Source organism: Tasmannia lanceolata, unplaced genomic scaffold (genome assembly GCF_043159265.1).
Source record: "Tasmannia lanceolata isolate RefF3 unplaced genomic scaffold, GAP_Taslan_0.1 ptg000016l, whole genome shotgun sequence".
Lineage (NCBI taxonomy): Eukaryota > Viridiplantae > Streptophyta > Magnoliopsida > Canellales > Winteraceae > Tasmannia > Tasmannia lanceolata.
The window spans coordinates 8,304,256-8,328,463 of record NW_027518693.1 but is presented as its reverse complement, the minus strand read 5'-3'; the positions used below and the strand labels follow the sequence as shown (position 1 = coordinate 8,328,463).

The 24,208-nt window shown below is 37.6% G+C and overlaps 2 protein-coding genes across 5 annotated transcripts; one reads left to right on the top strand and one right to left on the bottom strand.

Annotated features, from left to right (window-relative positions):
• Positions 1 to 1,508: 1,508 nt before the first annotated feature.
• On the bottom strand, positions 1,509 to 12,406 carry LOC143848542 (protein ROLLING AND ERECT LEAF 2-like). Its single transcript, XM_077357495.1, has 5 exons — positions 10,304 to 12,406; positions 10,010 to 10,087; positions 9,602 to 9,816; positions 3,938 to 4,161; positions 1,509 to 2,384 (listed from the first exon to the last, which is right to left on the bottom strand). Exons 1-5 carry the CDS (start codon positions 11,283 to 11,285, stop codon positions 1,730 to 1,732), a joined length of 2,154 nt encoding a protein of 717 aa, XP_077213610.1. The 5' UTR covers positions 11,286 to 12,406; the 3' UTR covers positions 1,509 to 1,729.
• A 1,752-nt stretch (positions 12,407 to 14,158) lies between these two features.
• Positions 14,159 to 22,577, top strand: LOC143848323 (phosphopantetheine adenylyltransferase 1-like). Of its 4 annotated transcripts, XR_013235367.1 has the most exons (8): positions 14,164 to 14,308; positions 14,429 to 14,510; positions 14,948 to 15,019; positions 15,128 to 15,187; positions 17,891 to 17,985; positions 20,248 to 20,317; positions 20,862 to 21,625; positions 22,321 to 22,577. XR_013235367.1 is itself a non-coding variant. In XM_077357236.1 (6 exons), the coding sequence occupies exons 1-6, from the start codon at positions 14,430 to 14,432 to the stop codon at positions 21,057 to 21,059; spliced, it is 576 nt and encodes a 191-aa protein (XP_077213351.1). In that variant the 5' UTR covers positions 14,162 to 14,429; the 3' UTR covers positions 21,060 to 21,836. The 4 variants fall into 4 exon arrangements, 1 of the variants encoding a protein (XP_077213351.1); XR_013235366.1 differs by having other exon boundaries at positions 14,162 to 14,510; XR_013235368.1 differs by lacking the exon at positions 14,948 to 15,019 and having other exon boundaries at positions 14,159 to 14,510.
• Positions 22,578 to 24,208: the final 1,631 nt, after the last annotated feature.

The following is a 24,208-nucleotide window of genomic DNA, read 5'->3' as shown; positions in this document are numbered from 1 at the left end:
CTTTGTGTTGATCTTTGATGTTGCCATTGTTTAGTGTTAATGTGCAAAAATCCTTTTATTTCTTTAGAAATTTAGCAGATCATAAGAAGAGTAATCCTTTTCTTTAATCTACATATGATGAATTCAGTATCTTTAATACTAAACTTCTTTATTTGAATAGAAAATTCAAAGTCACTGAAAAGAGGTCGATCCAAGATGTAGATATCAAGATGATCCTTAAAATTTTATGAACAACTGATATGATTTCTTTATTTTTTTTTAGAATAACAGTGCTATTGCTCACATTATTTGACTTGAGAATTTATCTGAAATTTCGTATGGTTGGAATTGCTCTAGTAAGAATAGCATGAGACTAAACAAGTCGAGTTGAAGCCTAGGGAAGTGATATATCCGCCCCTTTTGATCACCAGGAACACCACCTGTCAGTGTATCAATGACTAAAGAGGGGCTGTTGTACTTAATTCAGAAGAATTCAATGCCCCTGATTGCCACAAACACTGACAGGGGGTGTTTCAACACTGACGGGGTGTTTCAGGTGATCAAAAGGGGCGGATATATCAATTCCCTAGTTTTATATATATGGGATTTGTAGCTTAATATTCTTTTCTTTGTCGAATCTGCTGATTGTAGTCGTAGACTGAACTTTTCAGATTCATATTGAGGAATTTTGTGGGATTTTACTTTAGATGTGGTTGTGTGAATATATGAAATAAAGTATACATCTTGGTAGTCGAGATCGAATCAATCTCCCATGGTCTGTTGATTGTTTTCTAGCTGGTGTCATGGACAGTTTGATTCAGGTATTTGCTTGGAATGGAATAATCTTATGAATTGTTACTTGTTTGGTAATTGCTCTCTTATTCATGTAATGGATGAACTATTTGGCACATGTAACTGAAAATAAATGATGCTATTAACTTCCAATTACTTGATGATTACTCCTTTGGTCATTTAAGAGATTATTTTTATTGAGCAGTATTATCAGTTTTATGAAATATGGTCGTTTAGTTCTTGAATTGTTCTGTTGAACTTGAATTTTAGATTAGGAAGATTTAGGGAAGTACAAGATTAGTTTTCAGATTTGACTAGAGATATCAGTATTTTAAATGTTGCTCCTGTTCCATGCTGTTTATGGTTATTAGTATAATCCAATTTCAATGTTATACAAAGTTCTTTTCTAACTAATCCTGAGCTGATTATGTTAAACTTAAATATTGGAAGGGAAAGGTGTATAAAGCTGTTGGTAAAACATTGTAATATAAGGGCTGGGTGGTTATTACAGAAATTATCAATATTTGGAGCTCATATTGGTGTAAGGTTGTTGACTCCTTTGTCTTCCATATTGGTCAGCCTTTCATTCTCGTCTTATTCTGAATTTCAGGTTTTGAGTTTGTGTCTGGATTGTACATAGGATAAATCCACTTCATTTCATTTACGTCATGCTACATTCTGATATATGCACTCCAATTTTATCTATGCGGGCAATACAAGCTGAAGAAGAAAAGAAAGATAAAACCCATGTAAAGGGAGGCCATTATTGGTAGAAAGAAATTTACAGTCCCATAATACATGAAGATGCTAGCAAATCCTACTCTGATCTTTTGGGAAGTTCAGTCCTGCCAAAACCCAAGAGTTTACTCAAATTCTTCTGAAAGTGCTTCCATGGAAAAATAATTTACAAAAGAGGTGGCCTCCTCCCCTCTTAGAATTCCAATCTAATTACACCACCTCAAAATCTCGTTCTAGCGTTTGTATAATCAGCACGAGCTTTCTCGCTTGTCTGTCTAACATCTTCATACATTTTCAATGAAGCCACAGCGAACTTTGTCAGCCTATCAAGTGCCAGCGTCAAGCTTGCTTGTAAACTGCTCAAGTTTGAAACCTTTTCACAATTTTCATCCTCTTTACTCTCTGTTTCTCTGTTGCTTTCCAAATCATTGGCTGTCTGTTTCTTTTGTTGTACCTCTACCTGCTGCCCAAATGCACCACACAAGTCTGATAAAAATCCTTTGACGGCATCAGAGAGCTCCAAAGATGGCAAGGCTTTGAGTCCACCCAACCAATCACGACAGAGAACAAAAATAGGAGGGGCAAGAGCTCGGCGGGGGGAGAAAGCCATTCTTCTCCTAGAGTGCTCTTGGGATGGTTTTAAGATGCAGTTTTGAAGCCAGTTGTTGAGAGCATTCACATAGGAGTTGTGGGCATCAATCCAATTTGTAAAGCTAGAGCCAAAACACTCCATCTCATTCTGAAGATGGGCAATAACCTGGCTGTGGGACTCGCTTTGGGGGATGCATGCTGAGCTTCTTGTGTGGTAGGCTAGCGAGATGGTGATGTACTGTGTATGATGGCATTCGAGCATTGCTTTCCACATCCGAATCAATCTGCAGAGTACCAGAAGTCATGAAGTATGGAGTTGCTATAATTCGGTGTTTGAATATGCTAGAAGATAATGGATTTCGAGTACTGAGACTAAGCCGCACTAGTAGCTACAAGACTACCACTAACAACCCAAGTATGTTCTAACAAGAAACTCACTTAACACCAAGGTTTTAAATTTCAGTTTCGGTTTCAGCCACCACGGAAACGGAAACATTTCTGTTTCGGTTTGGAAATTAAGGTATAAATCCTGTAAAATCACAGAAACATTTGGAAACATATACAAATGATAAAATTTAAAGATGAAACTTTAAGAAATGCTAGAATAAGTACAAATACGTTTATAAACCATCGCATAAGCAAGACAACCATCCATAATGGTTTAAAAACATGGAACACCTAATGACATGTATTTTTGCGCATGTCCGATAATTTAGTACATCCCAAATTTCACATGTATATATATATATATATATATATATATATATATATATATATATATGAGAAAAGGGTTCCTGCTAACTTTAACAGCTAGCTTATAAATACATGCACCACATTCACAAGCAATTCATATAAATGTAACTATGCAATACATAAACATATAGTATACAACTATTACAGCAATTTTGGTTCATGCATTTCGGTTTCAGCTTCGGTGGGGATGGAAACAGAAACATTTTGGTTGTTTTGTGTCGGTTTCAATGGAAATTTAAAACCATGCATGACAATGCCTCTTGGCTTAGGTACTGATATTGCCTCATTCCTTTGTTATTAACTTTCTGTTGTTGATCTTCAATGTACAAATACAAGTAGCTATTCAATGCTGAAGTCATGATGGCAGAATCACATATTTACCGTGAGTAGATAAGGGCCCGTTTGGATACCTCCCATTTTGTATTCGGATTTGGAATTGAGTTTTGAATACAAATTGAATAGATCCAGCAGCTCATGTAGAGGGAGACAGAGAGGGAAGGGGTACTTCCTAGGGGAGGGGAGAGGTTGTGAAGGAAACTGCCAGATCTGTGGATTTCCAATTTCTTATTTCCACAGCAAATTTAGAAATCTGGTTTTTTTCACTGTCAGCTGCTGAATTAGAAATCCAAGAATTTGATCCGATCCAAATTACAATACAAAAAGGGCTGCAAATGTGAGAAATCAAAATCAAAATCTTCTCGGCATCCAAACGGGCCCTAACAGATGAGGAAATTTCATGCTTTTAATGATAAAGTTCCTCAATGAATCATACTTTTAGAACAATATCAAACAGTCTGGGTGAAAAGAAACCATGTAACGGCTAAGAAACTAAAGAATTAGTCACTTTCCAATGGCCAAGATATCCCATACCATCTACATTACATATGCAAATACCTGATACCACATTTTAATAACTTGTATTGGGAATTGAATTTTAATAACTTGTGCATACATCTCACATACTTCTTCTACATATATCCATGAGAGGTTAGAATTGAAATATAGGTAAAACCAAAACACATCAACGGAGCTCTTTCAAGTTTGAAGTCCTCTAAATGGACTATAGGAGAAATTTAAAACGTACCCTTGTATCAGCTCTACAAGTTGCGGCTGCAATTCTTCATCTCTCAGTCTTTCAATTCGCTTTGATATTGAATCAACTGCATGTAAAGCTACTTTTATTTGTGAATGTAGATCCTTCACAACCGCTCGAGTTTTATCTATCACTTGGGGTTTCAAGTCCCTAGCACACTGGTGCCTGAGCAGATTACATTTCCGATGATAGTCCTTCCCGATGGACTCACTAGCCTACAGTAGTAGAATAAATGAACAAGTATGAATAGTTTTATATAAATAAACAAAAGAGGAAAGAATATTTCATATATTGTTTGAAAAAAGGTTTATGTGATAGCAAAAGGCTTAAGAAATAGAAGAGAATGCCTTAACCATAGATAATACTTCAAAAACTCATCCAATAACTAACCATAAAAGCAAATAATGGGATTTGCTAGCATCCATCGCGGAAGGCATTTCGCGAATGGTCTGTTGCAGGTGAGAGCAGCCACACAGGCTCACTTTTCAACAGATTTTGTCTTCATTCATTTATTCATCTGACGTGGCTGCTCTCGCATGCAACAGACCATCGGCGAAATGCCTTCTGCAATGGACGCTAGCAAATTTCGCAAATAATATATATAAAATAATATAAAATAAAAATATTTTTTAATGGTATATAAAATAAAAATATTCCTTCTCAATATCATAGGTATTGAGTCATTAGTCCAATTATCCATACAAAGTTTGACAACAAAATAACATTTATTTTCCCTAGACAATTTCCAAACTCAGCAGGATTTATTCAGAAGTAACTTCATTCCAACTTGCTGCATTTTAAATTTTGCATTATCAGATCTAAAGCGTGCTTAGGAAATTCAAGCCTGAAAGTTTTGCATCCAATAAAGGGTTAGTCTAACAGGGCTCTGTGTTGAATCTTGTATGTATTAAAAGGAGTTGTTGCACATTCAAGACTTGAAGACTCAAATTTGTCTGCAAATGCCGTATGAGCGTAAGAAAGAATAAGCTGGTTTTCTGGGATGTATCAAATTGTGCAACTCATATACTCTTCCAAATTCGGTAAAGACTAATATGTAATGCTTTTCATTTGGACACAAGTTTCATCATATCCTCAGAAGTTCCTGACATCTCCTCACCAAGTAAGCCCCATTTACCTTTTTTAAGTATCATAATTGAGACTGAGGGAAATATGTTATGGAGGCGATTTGCAATGAATCCATAAGGCTATGTTTGGACGCGCAGGGTGGATCGGAGAGTAGTGGAATAAGACATCAAACGGGAGGACACAAGCATTTGACTTGTCTAGAATTACCTTGGAGAATAGTGTAAGTAGTGCTTGGTTGCGCAGCATATACTCAGAGAGTAGGAGAATACATAGGGGAGGGAGAGAGAGAGAGAGAGAGAGAGAGAGAGAGAGAGAGAGAGAGAGAGAGAGAGAGAGAGAGAGAGAGAGAGAGAGAGAGAGAGAGAATCATTCCCTAGAAAATTCAAGAAAAATCCCTTGCTTTGGGAGAATTTAGTTTGAAAGTCATAAGGAGGTGAGAAGAAATCCGCCTCACTAGACATGCAATTATTGCATGGGAGACATCCTTGGGAGTCAAAGGGGAGTGCAATGCTATTTTGGCAACCAAACACGGAATAACATTCCAAATCCGAGCCAAATTGCAACGGTTGCCGAGCTTTTTTGCAATCAAACACACCTGTGCAGAAGGCAGCATTCTAGTGTGAAAGAATCAAACAGTAAGGACCCTTTCAAACTTCACATAACTGATTCATCTCTATAGAGTGCATGATTAAAACAGTTATTTCAAATAAATTTGCTAGCGAGAGCAACGTGGAGGGCCCATATTTAATTATATGAAGATCAAATCCACTTGACCGAAGCAAATTCCAAAACAAATGTGATAAGACTAAGAGCACTAGTTATTTGCCATTAAAAAAAAAAGAGTACTAGAATATTTAGTGAACTTTTCGACATGGTATATCTAATCAATTTCTAAACACCCCAAATGAACTGTATGATATGTGACAAACACTATCCTTCTTTGGCAAATGTGTAAAGGAAAAACATGCCACCACTGCCCTGCAAAAAATTTTCCGTAAATTGAAATTACAACCATTAAAAGTTTTGTTGTTACCAGTTCCTACTTCCTAGATGGCCCAACAACTAACACTATGATCCTAATCGTATCAACTGCCACCTTAAACCAAGGTACAGAAACATTTTATTTTTTGAAAGTTTTATTTTCAGATGTACTCATCATGCTTTATCAAACATGATGGAATAAGCACCGTGTCTTGGACATAAATGTTAGTTGATTGTTCCACTTGACTCATTTAGTTCTAAATTTATTTTTTTTTTAAAAAAAACTAAAGTAAATAAGCCATTCCTCCCACCCAATAGCTGCACCCTTTTGCAAAAGTCAGGTCTTCGACTGCAGTTAACATTATACTAGTCTTATTTTTGGCAAGAACCAATAAGACATCAACTTTTTCATTCATGAAACCAATGACCTCATAGTTAGCAAAAGCAAGGTGAAGAAAGAATGAGGAGCCAGAAGTACAAGTTTCATATGGCTTTGGACCAGAAAAACAGATCCAATAAAACACCTAAATAAATAGGAATGATAAAAAATAAAAAGGGAAATGATATCAGCACAACCATATTTTGATATAAATGATTTCAGCGCTCCAATGTTTTGATAAACATGCGCTCACTTGTTTGTCGTGTAGTATTTAAAGGGTTTTAAGAGCTTTTTGAGAACCGTAATATCCTCTGAGATCCCTTTAAATACTACACGACAAACAAGTGGAGCGCATGTTTATCAAAACAGTGGAGCGCAGAAATCATTCACAAATCATCTTGTCTTTTAGTATTTAAAGAGCTGTCAAAAGGTTCCTACATTTCCCAAAAAGCTCTCACTAGCCAATTAAAGAAGAAAAGACAGCTAGGTTTGTGCAAATATCAAAATATGGTTGTGCTGATAACATTTCCCAAAAAAATGGCAGGTGAAAAGTACAGGTTTAATATGGTCTCGAGTTATAAATAGTACCAATGAAAAGTGTAAATACACATATGTATAAGACTTCGGCTAAAATAAGTTCCACTTTCAATCAACATTAGTAAACAATGCATGTATGTGACGGAACATTGAAACCTTAGCAGACATTAATTCAGACAATTCAACAACATTTCATATTCAATATGACAAATGTGAAGTTTCGATACAGCACGTTATACTCAACTCAACTCAACTAAGCCTTTCTCCCAAAATAGCTGGGGTCGGCCGATACATCATGTTATAAGAAGCTTAAATTTTGGATACGTTCCTCCGCCACAAAACTATCCGTTTACTCAAGAAAGCAAGGGGAATTTGCAATAGACCTTGTGACAGAAGAGGACATACTAAGATGAATGGAGATATTGATTTTCGAGTATAAGTGATTTTTCTAGTTCCACACATTATATTTAAAAACATCACACTAACCCCCAACCCCACCCCTAGGGGTGTTCAATCGATTAAAACTGAACCGAATGAGCCGAAATTAACCGAACCAAAAATTTTCGGTTACCTAAAATCTAAAACCGAGACCGAAACCAATTTACTGGATAACCAAAATGAACCGAAACCGAAAAATACGGTTCGGTTTTCGGTTAGTTAGGTAAAAACCGAATGGTGATTTTGACACAAAATAAAAAATGCACAGATTTGATGAAAAATAAAGAGACACTAATCACCTAATATGAAGTGATACATTCACATGTTTGCCTAATCCCTTCTCCTTCTCCCTTTCCTTTTCCTTCGGATCCAAGCCCTAATCGCGGTTGAATGTGGGATTGCCGTATTGGGTATTGATGGAGCCATGGTCGAAGTGGGTTTCTAAAAATGAGAAATGAAAACTTGGAAGAAACACCCAAATAACTTTGCTAGAACTAAAATTTGGGTATTCATATGCAGACCTTCCTATATCAGCCCTTTGTTAAACTAGCCCTTTCGTTGTTATCTGCATACCTTCCTCTAAAAGTCACATGGGTTGTCATAAGTCTTATAATTTTTTTGGAGAATGTGAAAACCAGCCCATGGTTTTGAAGAAAAGTACTCAAAAGCTGCCAAAAGTCAAAAGCATTATTAATTTAATATAAAAACAAATGAGTAAAGGCTAACGAGGACAAACAAAAGAGGAAATCTTTGCAAAAGCCAAAAGCCACTATCTTTTGGATTAAAGACAAATCGGTTTTTCGGATAAACCGAAAAAAAAAATTTGGTAACCGACACCGAAACTGAAAACCGAATGACGAGTTGATTCAAAACCGAAACCAAACCGATTATCCAAAAAACAGAACCGAAATAACCGAATTAGATCGGTTCGGTTCGGTTTTCGGTTATATCCGAATAATGAACACCCCTACCCACCCCTAAACCCTCTCTCCTCTTTTTTCTTTATTATTATGCCAATATGCTTTTTTTATTCTGAAAGGCCCTGGAGGCTTGCTGAACCCATCAGCGAGATCTTGGATATTAGTAGCTTGTACTGTATTTTCTTCTCCCACATTCCCCACACAAAAGTTGCTGGTTGATTAGCTAAAGGGGACTTGGGAGGGAGTTGTATTTTGATGGGCAATCTCTGCCCCTTCTGTAATTTTTATCTTTTCTGGTTTCAAATAAAATTCTTTTATTTTTTAAAATTTTTGAATGGCAAAACATTTCATTTAAGGATATCAAAGGGGCAACTTAAATGGTCAATACATAAGAAAAAGAAACAATAAGATACAACAGAAGCTTAAAAACTCGTGAGGGAAGGAAACGGGACCGAGCTAGCCTACCAACCCCTAATCAGGGCCAATCAACCCCCTGACCGAGCTAGCCTACCACATCACTATTAGCAGATCTTCTCACATGCGGGAAGGAAACAGGAGAGTCCCCCACACGATCCTGGATCTCATCTGCCAAATGAGCAAATCTCCAAAGGTGAGGTGACTCCCAAGCATCCAACTTATGACATTTATGGAGTCTCCCTCCACCACCAAAGAAGGCAACACCCTCTCCTCTGTAAGTCTAATGCCTTGAAGCATCGCCCTTAGCTCCGCCTCATAAGAATCAGTTATCCCTATAGGGACAGAAAAGGCCCACTTAATATCAGCCCTCTCATATCTAAGAACTCCTTTTATATTTAAAAGAAATTACATTTTGGCTGTTTGGCAGGGCATTGGTGCATAAAGAGGACTTAATTTATTAATACTGTAAAGAGCACTTGATGCATGGACATTACTGGAAAGAAACTTAAACGATAATGGATAAAAGGAAAATTCTACAGAATATAATCACATACAAAAGAAGATTAATTTACTGTACTATGCACTGTAAGTGAGACAAACAAAAATGAAGGGCTTAATGTAATGCACATAAGAGTGTGCTGTTAAAGTTAGAATGAATAAAAAAGAGCAAAATAAAATAAAATAGACTGAATAAAAATTTAGCTAGTCGCAAGAAAATAATGTAAAGTAATATAAGCAATAAAAAAAGTATAAATTTGGAACTACAAGTCTACACCAATTCATTTGTTTTCCAGTCTAAAGGGAGATAAAATAGGAAGGTGCATTCACAGAGGGTTTCCCATAAGTTCACTACAGAATCAGCAAGATCAATGAACAATGTTCTTCAAATTCAAATACCTTCACTTCATCATAAAGTTTTCTTTCCCATGCATACAGTCTGTCCAAGGTAGAGGAATGACTCCCCGAAATCATGCAGAACTCTTCAACAAAATCGCTACCACTGTCATCAATGTCATCTCTCGACGCTGCTGCAAGAGGATTCTTCGATGATGATGACTGCGATGATGTTGATCGGTTCCAAGTGATAACCTTTGTCACATGTTGGGGAGGTTCTACATAGACATTGAGAGATTAGATATCATGAGGCAGACCTAAAACCCATAACCCCCAATGATTTATAAGCACAATGTTATATTAAGTATTTCTTGAAATTACCAAAAAAAAAACACCATCACTGCCCATTTATATAATAAGATTATTGTCCTTCAACTTATTAAAGGCTAACGACTAGTGAAATCAACTTACCATGAGGAACAGGTTCAATCTCCCTCCCGCAACAAACTAGATGGCAGGCACCAAGTAATAAAGATGCAGGTGACCTCCCTGTGAACCCAAGAAATCTAGTAAGGAGCTTGTACCACATGATTCACAACCACAGGTAAAGTTCAAGCCAACAAAAAATAACAGATTCCCAGATATCTGATAAGTAAAAACTACTAAAATTACTCCTCAATAGGTCATAAGCTACTAAAAGAACCAATGGCCAGGCTGGAATTTTACATTGTACAACAAAATCTTCACATAAACCATGTAGATTACCTTTGCCCTCAGAAAAGCTCAGCTGAATTTTGTTCGCCTCGAGCATTCTTGACACCTCCTTGCCAGATTCAGAGGCTCTGAAAAAGCGATGTTCAATAACCTTTATACTTGATAAGAAATTTTTAGCCCTGTGGGTGATGAACTCTGAAGGATCTTCCCTTTCTGTGTGTACTTCTTTCTCCAACCCTGTCTCCTCTCTCTTTGAACTGCATCGCTCAGAAGCCGCATTTCCAACCAAAGCTCCTTCAGACCCATTAGCAATGTATTCAGAATCAACCATTTTATCCTCACCAACCTGTTCTCGTTCTAAATCCGAAAATTTATTTGAGGTAATACCATTGAAGGTTTCATCATTGTCCTCTAAACTAACCTTCTCCCAATTTCGCATTTCTTCTTCTATAAATTGCCCAAATCCATCTTCCCTGAACTGTTTCAAATCTGTCAAATTATCAAAATTCTGTTTATATCCATTCTCTGTTGAAACAACGGGATCAAAGAAATCCCACGAAGAATCCGGGGGCGGTGGTGGAGGCGGCAGAGGAAAGGCCATAGATTCATCTTCAACAAAACAATTCACTGAAGAAGATGAATCTAGCCTAACTGTCAAAGCAGCACCTCTACCAGATCTCATGTAACTCATGGTGGAATGAGAAGGTGAAAAGGGGCTTTCATTGTTCAATGGGGAATCGAGAATTTGGGGATTTTTGGAATGAGATGGTGATGGGTAAGAGGAATGTTGTGAGGAATGCGAAGGGGTTTTGTCCAATTCAGTAGCCGATGTGGATAAAGATGATTCTATCAAAACCTCAGCCTCAGCAAATCGCCTAAGAGCAATTCCTATACTACGAAGAGATTGAATATAAGAAAGATGGGCCGATGCTAAAGCATACCTTGAATCAATGGCCTGCTTGATGAATCTCTTTCGTTCTTTACAGAGACGCAGAGCTTCACTATTCTCAACTTTCGAGCTCCAACAACCCATTTTCTGCTCAAAATCTCGGCTTTTCTGCAAAACCCACTTCAGAATATCTCCATTTTCAAAATTCCATCTGAACCCATTTTACTTTCTAGCATCTCCACTAAAAAATACTAACTTTTTTCTCACCTATGAAAAAAAAAAACCACTTCAAAAGGCCACCATTTTCAACATTTCGGCAGTACCCATTTCACACAGGAGTATTATCTCTTTTGCTTTTTGAGATTCTCCAGAAAACCCAACAACCCAGTTCAAGAAACCTCCATTTTTTTTCAGATTACCAAAACCCCCGGCAAAAAAAGAGGGTAATGTTTGGTTCCTTTTTCGAACTCTTGGTTTTAAGGTGAAGCAGAGGCCACATTCAACAAAGCATGAAAGAGAAAGCTTGTAAAGGTAGTAGTTGGGCCATGAAAGCGTTTCCTTAATCCTTATACGGGGTATCTTCTTTTTGGAGTTAGAAACAAGAGATTGGCAGAGAGCGGAATGAAATGATGAAAGCGAAGAAAAAGAGGAGGAATCTACTACAGTGGTTTCTGAACGAGAGCGAAAACCTCGTAGTGTGTGACAGAGAGAGAGAGAGAGCAATGAGTGAATCAATCAAATAACAAAACGGCTGCAAGTAAGCATTAATACAAGGAAATCCTAGGGTGATACCTGTCAGATGAACACTTTGTTTTATTGAAAATCGACGAGACAAAAATACCCCTAGGTTTTCTTGGGAAGTGTTTATCCCTCGATATCCGTTTGTCCATTGATAGAGATTTTATACGGTGTGAGCTCTTATAGTCCCGTATTTTTCAAAAAAGTACTGTAAGCCTGACACCATTGGATGATCCAAACTGTCCATTTCATGGACCATGATCTAAAATCGGTTGTAGCCCAAAAATCATGACCCTAGCCCTCCGACGTATGAAGGTTTTCATAATATACAGTTCCTATGTAGATCGGAGGGCTAGGGTTATCGAGGGCAAAATGGTCATTTGCTGCATAGCTAAAAGTTTTCCTGGTATTAGGATTTTAGGATTTGGGACTCGATGATATGAATTTCGGCAGGTGAGAGGCGTCTCTTTTGTGATTGCTCTGAATTTTGAGAGGGGATTTTTACTGGTTTGGAGTGGAGATGGGTGTAGTACTCTAAAAACTACAGGGTTTAGGGTTTTAGCCTTTTAGTGGAGATGAGTGACGTACTCACCATTTCTAGGGTTTAAGGTTTTTAGTGTCTGTTTGCTAAGGACCATGCAGAAGTCCTTTTGCAGAATGGCATTTGCATTAGAGAGCAGCCACATAGGCTTACTTTTTGTCTTATTCATTTGATTCACAGAGGTGTGTTGCCTTCTCATGCAACAGCCGTTCCACGAAATGCCTTATGGGATGTCCAAAGCTGGCAAAGATATGGTAAACTCAAGGGTGCCCTCATTCTGCATGTCACCATCGTGCATTTATAATAGCTGGAAGTCAAAAAGTAATAAATGCATGATTGTGACATGCACCCAATGAGGGTGCCCTTTCACTCCATTTTTTGCAAGGGCGCCTTTGAGTTTAGCATATCTCTAAAAAAAATATTAAAAAGTTGTATGCATGTTCTTCAAATGATTACTAGAAAAAATGATACTTACAGCCTTTTTTTTGGTATTAACACTCTTCTTATGCTCTGTTTGGTTGCTGGGTTTTTTTTGTTCCCAGGATTTATGTGGGTAAAGGTTTAGTGGTCACGTCAGCTTTTTCTTAGTGACATCAGCAAAATCTTGTCTTGAAAAGGGTGTTCTCTCTTTCTCTCTCTACCCTCTCTCTCCACTCATTATAATATCTTTCTCTAATTAATGCTTATCCCCTCTTTTGTCTCCTACCTTTACCCACATAAATCCCAGGAAAAAAAAAAATCCGGCATCCAAACAGAGCATTAGGGTGCGGATTATGAGCTTTTCAAAGGGATGGTCCAATTTTATTCCTCGAGAAAGGGTGCCAAAGACAATGCATGTTGGGAGGCTGAAAATCACCGCCGTAGGCCTTGTGGTCAAGGCAATTTCTAGGCTTTTCATAAATTCGTGAAGGGTAGCTTTAGCCGCCCTAGCAAGGCACAAGCCTTGCAGTTTAGTCCATGTGGCTTGCTCGCTTCTTGAATGACCAAGACTTCAGGTTTGGCAGATCTGGATGTGGTGCACTCATTGCCTCGTTCCTTGGTTAGATTCAGCTATCCGAGCAAGAAAGTGTACTCATGCGACAATCTTTCAAATGGTCCCTCGATGTGGTTGTGTGAACGCCTAAATCATTGGGCTTGATGGAGCGGAGCGTGGCTAGACCAAGACTCGCCTCCAGATGGTCGTTGCTGCCTTGTGGGATTTCGGTCCTGTAGATTGGATCTTGGTATGGGTAGGATTGCAACTCAGGTCTGGTGCCTTGTGGGATTTCGGTCCTGTAGATTGGATCTTGGTATAGGTAGGATTGCAACTCAGGTCTGGTGAGTCCGGTTTTCTAACACTCCACTCTACCCGAGAGAGTTTCTCGGGTCAGGTCGAGCTTTTCCTTTTTAACATTTGATAGTGACAAACTTCAACGACCATAGAAAACAACAAATTTTCACACTAAAATCTCTAAGTTAATTTCACCGAGTGTATAAATTAAAAAATGGAAGTATTTATTCATATTGCAAGCATGATCACCTCAATGAAACAATTATACCAATATATTGGAAAATGATTTGTTAAGTTTTTCAAGTGATATCTAAGAATACGAGCCCGCCCCGGGTTGGGTTTTGGGTTTTGAGTTTTTTTTTCCAATCTTGCCCTTACCCAAGGGTTGCGTCGGGTTTTTTTCAGCCTAAAACCCAACCCAACTCAAGACCCATGCGCTCTAAAGTCTAAACCCAACCCAGATAATTTTTAGGTCAGATCGACCCAAGTTTCAACCTTGGGCAATAGGCATAGGTCTATATCTTAAGCTGCCGAGTTGTGAGACTCGGTGGATTGATGTGCGGCACCAACATAGCTGGCACTGAATTGTTGGTTGAGAAGATATAAAAAGAAAAAGGAGTAATTTTTCGTATCAGATTTTTTACTTTCTTTCTTTGTAAATTTAATCGTAGAACCTTTCTCTCCCCAATTCAAGGGGGCATATTTACCTATAAATCTAATCCCTCTTCTTTGATGTAGTATGGCTACGAAACCCTACGGTTCAGTTGTAGTTGGAGGCACTTTTGATCGGTTGCACGAAGGCCATCGTCGCCTTTTGAAGGTTTTCTCTTTCTCTTTTCCTCTTGATCTTCTCTTTTCTAACTTTTTAGTTGAATTTCTATTTTTTTTTCCTGATTCGTTTCATGTAGAATTTGAAATGAGAAACCCACATTCTGGGTTCAATTCAGTTTAATTTAATCCATCTTATTTAGGCCATGTTTGGATTGCAAGAAAAAACATTTCTGACCCAATTTGTTTTCTTGGGAAAATTTTTGTTTTTGCAATTTAAAGGGAAATGATATGATTATGGTTAATTTAGAAGGATATCATCATAGATTGAAGGTCACTCTAAATAAAAATTGAATAGGGCTGGTTCAAATTATCTTCTTTTTTTTCCATGTGTTAAAGGTAGGAAGTTTTCAAAATATTTTTCTTGCAATCCAAACCGGGCCTTTGTATTTTCTTTATCGGTGTTTAATTTAATCAATTGATGATCAGGCATCAGTAGAGTTGGCGAAAAATCGAATTTTGGTTGGTGTTTCTTCTGGACCGTTGCTGGTAAATAAAGAGGTGGAGCAACAAACCAAATTAATTCCTTTTTAATCATATGCTTTTAGTTATATTTCCTGGTATCTGATGAAGAAAATAATGCAAGCAAAGGTTCTGATTTTTCTGCAGCTAGCGCACATGATTGAGCCTATTGAGAAGAGGATGAAAGCCGTCAATGACTACATCAAGGTAAATTTCTAAGATTCCTTCTTGCCCATTCTTGTAAGAATTGAATTAGGCATGTTAATTGTTACACACGGCAGTGAATTGCATAGAACACTGATCAGTAGTATTGAGTTTTATAGTGGGATAATTAGAGGGGCTGTATATTGGCTAAAGATTAGTGGCCTGTATATTGGTTAAAGATTAGTTCTCCTGATACTTGCCGCCGGTAACATAAGTTTGTAAGGTCAATTTATGGACGGGCCTTGAATTTTGTTAGAAGGCTAGTCATTGCTCGAGTTGGTAGTCGAGGGTTTGTCTATGGAGGAGCCATGGTTCTTTTGAAATGGTAAAATATGTATTAACAGAGCGAAAAACCATGACCAAGGAGGTCGATAGTACAAGGGAAGAGAGAAAATAAAGGGAAATTTTTTTTTATACAAAGGTATATCACGGGAGAAAAATTATGTATGAAGGAGCCCTGCTCCTTCATACTCTATTAATGACTAATTCGTTCATATGACTTGAGGTAAGGAAGACAGACCCTCTCTCTCTATCACATTTAGATACATCTTGGAGCCTCTAACTTACACTAAAAAAAGAAATTATATAATGTTTTCGTACAATTAGGATAGTCTCAGTTTTGCATTCACAGAATTGGTTGGTGAGTTTTGTCAAGGTGAGCATAGGTTGTCAAGGAAATTAGAATTTTTTTTGTTTTGAAAGGTAACTATTTCGTAAGAATAAATTTACATATTGACACATGGGACAAGCTGTCCCTGTGATATACAAGAACAAATACGATTTAAATATTCCCCGTGGCCTCGTTGAAAGATATTTCCATATTCGGACGAGTTGCACCCTCCTTTGCTAAAATGTCCGCCACAGAATTTGCCGTCCGTCTCCTATGCCTTAAAGAAGGGCGGATATCTCGAATAAGGTCCCTAATCTCTTCCACAGAATTCGCTAACCGCCATGGCCCAGCACATCTGCTCCCAGCCCAAGCGATGACATTTGTGGAATTCCCTTCCACAATCAAAGGACCCATATTATGAGACTTGTACCACCTAAGGCTGAAAAGCAAGGATTTTGCCTCAGCCTCATTTGCACCACAAATACCAACTGGGCCTCAGCCTCATTTGCATCAAGGAAATTAGAAATATCTATTTTGTTATTGGCATTGTATAAAAACTCCCTTAGCCAATCATTGACTCATCCAAGTCAATTCGATTTTGGCATTACCGAGTCAATAAAAAACTCCTTTGACTCTTTGACTCGCACGAGCCATAAAAAATTCACCATGTCAATTGTTTACTCACCCGATTTGTCTTAGTTACCTAGGATGAGTTATTGTTTGCATTCGAGTTGTTAAACACTGGTTACTGGTTAAAGTAATTTGCACCATGAAACTTATAACCAGAAGGATCGCAGAAACCTTTTTTTTCTCTAACAAGTTAAGATAGAGTGATGGCGAATAAAAGATTTTTCTATATTTATTTACAACTTCTACTTAATTGATGAGTTTGGTCATTGATCCTAACTCATTTAGTGCCTCCTTATGCTCATGACATTTTGTGGAAGGCTTAATATATCTCCCAGTTCAATTCCAATATCCATAGATAATGTACACAACAAATATACACAACGAAAACAGCCTCTATACAAAGCAGGGGTAAGGCTGCGTACATCTAGCCCTCCCCAGACCCGCAATGGCGGGTAGGGGTGCAACTTGGGCGGGCTCAACCCGAACCCGACAGGTTCAACCCAGAAAAAAGTCGGGTTGGGTTGAGTTCGGGTTCGGGTTCGGGTTGAGGGCATGGGCAACCCGACATTTTTAATAATTTTTGTTTAATTTTTAAAGCTTAAAATCTCGGGTTGGGTTGGGTCGGGTTCAGTTTGGCAAAAAGGGTTCCTCGGATCGGGTCAGGTTCGGGTTGAGCAAATGGTTGGTCGGGTCGGGGTCGGGTTGGCCTCAACCCGACCCAACCCGACCCGAGTTGCACCCCTATTAGTGGCGGGAACCCCGTGCAATGGGCCACCCTTTTAATAAATATACACAATGAATAGTATAATTTTCATCATTATCAAACAGTACATGTAGGCTGTGGGCCATAAATACTCTCAATGGTGCCTTACCAATATAAAAGTAGTAGTGTCTTGTTTTTTGTATCAAATGAGGTTTACATGAATATAAAGAACTTACCAAATTCTTAAATGAACTTAACTCTGCTGTGAAAATCACATACACCCACACAATGACATACTAGCACAGCTACCAATATTCCCCCTCAAGATGCAGAACTTAAGGCTAATCTATCCTAGTTTTCATGGCATCAAAATCATTGCATATCTCTATCTGGGTTGGGTTGGTATCAAATCACGCAGAGTTTGTCATTTTGGATTCAAATGATGGGAAATAATGATGTGTATGAATAGGGTCAGTACATATGTATTCAAGCATCACAATCATGTTTCAATTGTTTAGTCTACAATGGGCACGGCAATGTCTTGACTTGAGACAAAATTAATTCTTTGCATGTTGTTGGCGAATGCAATTTCTATAATCATGATATTTTGTTGCATATTACTTTAGATATCAACATGGTTTTATTATTCATATACACATGCATACATATATAAATCCATTTTAAAAAAATACATGCATATATAAAATGCCTACGATATGTATCTAATTTACAATTTTGTTTTTCTTCTGGACATGATTGTTAGTCCATTGATCCAGGTTTGACTGTGTGCTTGGAACCCATAACAGATCCTTATGGACCATCAATTGTTGATGACAACTTGGATGCTATTATTGTTAGGTATTTTTACAATTTTATCACTACTGTTATTTTTTGCAGCATTCTTATGACAACGTTCTTTTTCCTTGCTGTTTGCAATTTTCATTGAAGGCATCATACTTAGATATCATGGAACGAAACAAAAGCACTATTACTTGGTTGCTCGGTTCAGATCTTACTACCCTTGAATTAAGGCTGTATTACCTGTCTAAGATTGATAATACTAACAGAAAGTATGCCATTAAAAAAAACCACTACCAGAAAGTATGGAACATGGAATTGAAGTAAAGATCTTTCTTTAAGTAGTGGGCAGAAGTGGATGTACGAGATGGAGTAAGGGGGCGTGAGAAGTGCTGCAAGATATACCAAGGGAGTGGTAGAATTCCCTTAAGGTTTGGGAGGTATATTCACCTTCACCATCATCACCTCATAGATGCTTGATCATTTGATGTGAGTGCTGTTGTGTTCAGTGATATACATAGAAGAAAGAGAAAATAGAGAAAAAGATCTGATTTATATTTCATAAAAAAGTTCCATGTAAACATAGGATCTAGATCCAAATAGGGGACACGCGAAAAGCTTCACACATCAGAAAGGGTGCTCAGATGCTTTATTACATTCAATTTTATTGAAGGATTAAGAGGTTAATGACTGTAAAACTTGATTGTTTATATGATCAAGACAATGGTGCTATACATAAAATGATGGGGATGACTTAGACTTAGACATGACTTCAACATGTGACGAAAATGAAGAGGCTCTAGCCGTTGGATCAGCTAGGAAGTAAACCGTCGCTATGGCATAGTCCTCTTGTGAATAGCTTCCTCAACAATAGATCCTTTTTATGATCACAAGATGGTGTAAAAACAAAATAATAGGAAAATTGAGAAGTGAACTTAGAAAAGGACAACAATCTAGGTTGAAGACTCAGAACGACATACACGCCAGGAACCGATAAAGACCCTAGAGAAGAAGGTAGGAGTAGTGCCAAAATGGGTGGTGGGTAAAGATGGCCCATCTACCAAAATAATACGTGAAGAGCCAGAGTATAGAACAAGACAGGACATGATACCTGAAACATTGGATAAATGGTGAATGGGACCCGAATCAGTTACCCAAGAAGCATCTAATGGCAATGCGAGTGAGATATCTCGCATCCAATGATTAAGAGTTGTATGTGGTAGGAGCTGTTGATGCTTAAAGTCACACCGCTCATAACATTTGGCAGCAATCTGTTTGTATACCACAAACCTGACATCCTGTAGTTGCTTGCGGGCCATTATGATGTGAAATGATTTATCCAATTGTAAAAGTGAATGGGCAGGCAGCTCACATCTCCCTCTTGTGCAGATGATCCAAAGTATGCAAATTAAGGGGGATATATTCAAAAATCAAGCAGGGAAATTAGATAAAACAGAAAGAGTAGTAATCAAAGGTCACAAATAAGAAATAAGAGCTCTCACTTCTTCAATTCTTAAAATATAACAAATAGAATAGCTAAAATTTCTTCAAAATTTAATATATTTACTCTCTAAACAACTCAAGAATCCGCTTTTAGTTTCAACCCTTCATTATCATCTAATCATATTCCTTCACTATAATGTTAATAACTCTTTCTAAAGATGTAAGGAATCTTAAAAACTGAGAGTATAAATTAGAACTCTAATTTTCTTCATTAAGTTTTGTCTACTTATTGAGAAGTGAAATGATGTAATCTTAAAAAAGCTATAGCAACAGAGATTGTAGCACTCAAAATTATATCTAAGACAAGATATACATTGCTTAAAACGAATACTCAAACACAAAGTCATATGCCCTTTAGAAGGTCAGGATGTCTAGACTTTGCTGAATTTGGATTTTGGTCGTCCGATTACAAGAAATGCCATCTTCCTAATAAGGGAGAACAGACTGAAGATTTGAAAGGAAGGAAAACGCTGCAAAACTGTATAGTAGAATCTGTCAAAATTCTTTGGATAAAATACCATAGAAGCACTAGCGTGAATTTGTTTCCCATTCCGAATGGTGCAGAACATCCATTCTCTCAAATGGCTGAAACTATGTTTTCTGCAGATGGAAATGTAATCTCATCTGACAATAGCTGCCATCAGATCTTTTCATGCTATGCTTGATAGTCAACCTTGTTTTACAGATATGAAATCTGTTGCCGATCCTGGTGGTCGAAAATGGTTCAGTCGTGCTATTGTCTGTTGTTTTTTTTTCGCACTAATTTTGTATCTCTCATACTATTATTGTGTTAATAATATATGGCCCATCTGTGTCCAGCAAAGAAACTTTGGGTGGTGGAATGTCTATCAATAGGCTGAGAGCTGAAAGAGGCCTGCCACAGTTGAAGGTATGAGTTGCTTTGTTTTTCTTTCTTTTATCTTCGCAGGAGGTGATCTCGGTGTACAATGTTTGTTATTACTATAATCCCTTGCTTAGTGTTAAAAACTTGTGCCTGGATCAAAACTCACCCAAGATAAAAATTGGGTCGATGCAGTGAGTTTTTTTTATCGGTTCAGGCAAGTCAAATGAGTTTTTGATTATTTACCTCCTTGACTGTCCTTATTGTTTCTCTCTTTGTTTCTCTATGCTTTGTTTCTTGTCTCCCTGGCCATCTCTATCGCAGGTCGCTGCTCTTCTTATTAATAAAATACCACTATTTAAAAAAAAAAAAAATTAAGTTTGCTCTATATTTTACTATTGTTGGCCTTTAATGCTTTATCCCAATCAGAAAGAACATATCTTTTTGGAAGACCATTTCCATCAGTTGCTATATATTTTCAATCGCATACAAAAAAACCATTGCAAATATATGGATTTTCTTTTCTGTGCTATTTTAATCATGGCTTGGAGGCTTGCGGTGTTGATTTTTTCTGTTCTGGATATTATTGCAGGTTGAGGTGGTTGATCTTTTACCCGGAGACATGAATAGGGAAAAGCTGAGTTCAACTGCATTAAGAAGACTGGAGGCCGAAAAATCCAAGCAGCAATGCAACACAGTTCAATCCAAAGAAAATGCGACAAAACAAATGGGTATCCATTCATGTGAGTCCTATGGAATTCAGCAGAGTGAAGCATATGAGGAAAAATAATGTGAGACAGAGGAGAAGCAGCCGCCGCAGCCACAGGCAACTACTCTGTTTACAAGGCACCACAAAGTTCAGCCTAAAAACCAGATGCATATTCCTTCTTATCATACACCATAGCTGGCATTTATTGGAAAAAGGGCAGCACTATTTTCATCAGTAGATTCTATTTTGCATTGCTCCTGAATAATAGATACCTAGTTCTGCACACTTGAGAGAATAAAGGTCGAATTCACGACGTAGGGTGGCTGTGAGATCACAAAAGGGGAAGATATAAAGATCCGACTAGTACTCCCAACATGATAGCACAAGGCTTATGGCTTGTCTTAGAGTTGAGAAAATAGTGAAAAAATCTGAAGTTTCTTGCTGCACTAGGCATTTCTGCCACAAAAGAGGCAGAGCTTCGAATTGAGCCAAAATTCATTCTTGCTTCCTCAGAGCTGATTTCTTGGGTCCACTCTCTACGTTGATGGTGCGAGGCTGGAGATGTCATTGCTACTGACCTGCTGAACAGGATCTGGCTTGCAGCGTCTCAAGGCATGCTGCTCTACACGGCCCATGTCTATGATGTTGTAAGTGGTCTTTCCTTTAACGAAGGTGCTTGTCTGTAGTCTGTACTTGTTGTTATCATCTTCAACATTTGAGTTTGTTCAGATGCCTGCATATTCCTAAGCTTGTAAACAGCTAGATTTAGGCATGGATGGTAAGCCATCATCAAACTTGAAGCATTGAATTGGATCATTCTAAATAAAATGTTGGCATTTTCATAGGATTATTCAAGTATTCGATTTGCAAATAATGTGGGTCAGTGATGATTGTGTATTTTTTTAGTTTCTTTTTATTTCAGTATTCCAGATTTGGAAATCATGGCCTGTTTGATTGTCCGGAGAATAGTGGAAAACAGGAAAGAAAAGCATTTCCAGTAGGGGTGCAACTCGGGTCGATTTTTAGGAATTCGGGTTGAGCTTTTACCTTAAAATCGGGTCGGGTTTGGGTTGATTCCTATTCATTTTTTAGCAAAAGCTCAACCCAACCCGACCCAAGTTGCACCCCTGATTTCCAGAATCTTTACGTTTTTCGGAATTCGGTAGTGCATGGAAAAAAGAAACATCTATGAAAAACTTTTTCTGGCTGGATAAGTATTATTTGTTTTCTGCTGAATTATTTTTTTCAAATTAAAATAATTTTCTAGTCTCATTTAGGAAATTTATTGTGTTCTCCTCGCTCGTACTCCTCTTTGTTCATGAGTAACTTGTTGACATGATAGGTAGCGAGGAAAGGAATAATGGTTTTGAAGCTCACTTCCAACAAAGTCCTCAGGTTGAAGGAGAAAGGTTACAGAGGGTTTAAACTTTAACGTGCTACCTAACATGATCAATACAGCTTTCTCTCTCTCTTTTAATCGTTTGCTATTATGTATGTGTGGTATGAAAGTCCAGGACATGTGAATTATTCTCCAAATAGTCTCAATTTTGGAATGGGAATGGGAGGCAACGTTAACATTACCAGTTAACAACTTTATTCCGTGGTTTCCACTGACATTACTATTTTGAATTTGTCAAAATGCTGCCATCTTCATTTACTGGTTTTTTTCTTAGTTTGAGTTCGGCTTTGTTCATCTCAGCTTTCACATAACCAGTTCACAACTTTCATACAAACCCGATTAATTAGGAGGAGGTTCTCATGGACTCATGGTTTGCTACTCGTTTGCTCTGCATTTCCTCTGGTTGCACATGGAAAATCTCCTCTTATCCTACTTAAATCCGTATTATCACTTCAATCCCTGAATACGTAGGGGCAAAAGGTTGAGGCTCAAAAAAAGGAGGTGAAAACTATATATGAGAGCTTACATTGAAAAGTTTGAAACTGGTTGGTGCTGAACCGCTTAAGCTTTCATGTCAGTTTGAACTGGCTTGTATAAATGGGTTAGAAGAAGTTTGTTTTTACACATCAATGCAGAAAAGTTAGAAACAATTGGACCCATGTCTTGCACCTAGACAATCACATTACAGGCCGGAAAAAAAATATACCAAGTCAACAAAAGGGGTGTGTTTTCTGATTTGTATAGGAGATGGAGCAAGGGTTTAGTCAGGGATTTTTTGCCTAAAATATATAGGGAGAATGTAGAGGAAAAATTGCCAATGGGGCACACCAAAATACAAGAAATTGTGAACGGGGGCCACACTTTTGTAAAATTGTTAGAGAGGGACCAAATGGGGGTTATCAACTCTCTTAAAGGGGGTTATCAAGCCTCTAAATGGGGTTATCAAACTCTCAAAAGGGGGTTCTTTAACAAATTTTCAAAATTGTGTCCCCCATTCACAATTCTTGTATTTTGGTGTCCCCCATTGGCAATTTTTCCGAATGTAAAACGTTGAGTCAAAAATAAATTTGAACAGTGTAGACGTTGTGGTAATTTAGCATTTATTTTGAAAAGAACCAAGTTTATACCTAAGACATCGTTTATACCCTCATCAGTTACATATACAATATCAGTGCATATAGATTCATAGTTCTAGGCAAGGTTTTAAATTTCGACCGAAATCCGAAATTTCGGTGGAGACCGACACCGAAATGCATCAAAACCGAAATGGTCATTTATTTCGGCCGAAATTTCGGTTTTTCCGAAATTTGACCCAAAAAATATTTTTTTTTAATATTAATTTAATATTTCACCAAAATTTTGACCAAAATTTAATATTGAATAAAATATTAGTTTCGGGTCAAGTACCAGATTTCGACCAAAATTTAATATTGAATAAAATATTAGTTTCGGGTCAAGTGCCAGATTTCGACCAAAAATTTGAAATTTCACGGTCCGAAACGGGTACCGAAACCGAAATTTTAAACCTTGGTTCTAATTTTCTCCTAACATGAAATCATGAATGTACGGATTACAAAGTCACATACTACACGTAAAGATCTTGCTCTAATTATTTCACTTCCTTCTTTAGTGAATATTTAATTTTGTCTTTAACTGCATGAAGTTCCTTATTCCTTAATTCGTACCTCTAGTCAATCCTTACCAGCTACCACCTTTAATTTCGCCACCAAGAGTCTTCTTTCTATTATGCCTTCCCACGTTCATCACTTTTTCTTCTACTGGAAATTGATATTTGCACTCACTTTTTGATATTCAAACCCCTAGCTCTGTT

What these genes read in the sequence shown, in the direction of transcription:
- LOC143848323 (XM_077357236.1), top strand. Translation starts at nt 14,430, where the DNA reads ATGGCTACGAAACCCTACGGTTCAGTTGTAGTTGGAGGCACTTTTGAT. An exon ending in CCGTCAATGACTACATCAAG is followed by an intron (nt 15,188 to 17,890) that starts GTAAATTTCTAA and finishes CATGATTGTTAG; the next exon opens with TCCATTGATCCAGGTTTGAC. An exon ending in TTGGATGCTATTATTGTTAG is followed by an intron (nt 17,986 to 20,247) that starts GTATTTTTACAA and finishes ATCTGTGTCCAG; the next exon opens with CAAAGAAACTTTGGGTGGTG.
- LOC143848542 (XM_077357495.1), bottom strand. Translation starts at nt 11,285, where the DNA reads ATGGGTTGTTGGAGCTCGAAAGTTGAGAATAGTGAAGCTCTGCGTCTC. An exon ending in GATTGAACCTGTTCCTCATG is followed by an intron (nt 9,817 to 10,009) that starts GTAAGTTGATTT and finishes ATGTCTATGTAG; the next exon opens with AACCTCCCCAACATGTGACA. An exon ending in CTTGTAGAGCTGATACAAGG is followed by an intron (nt 2,385 to 3,937) that starts GTACGTTTTAAA and finishes GGTACTCTGCAG; the next exon opens with ATTGATTCGGATGTGGAAAG.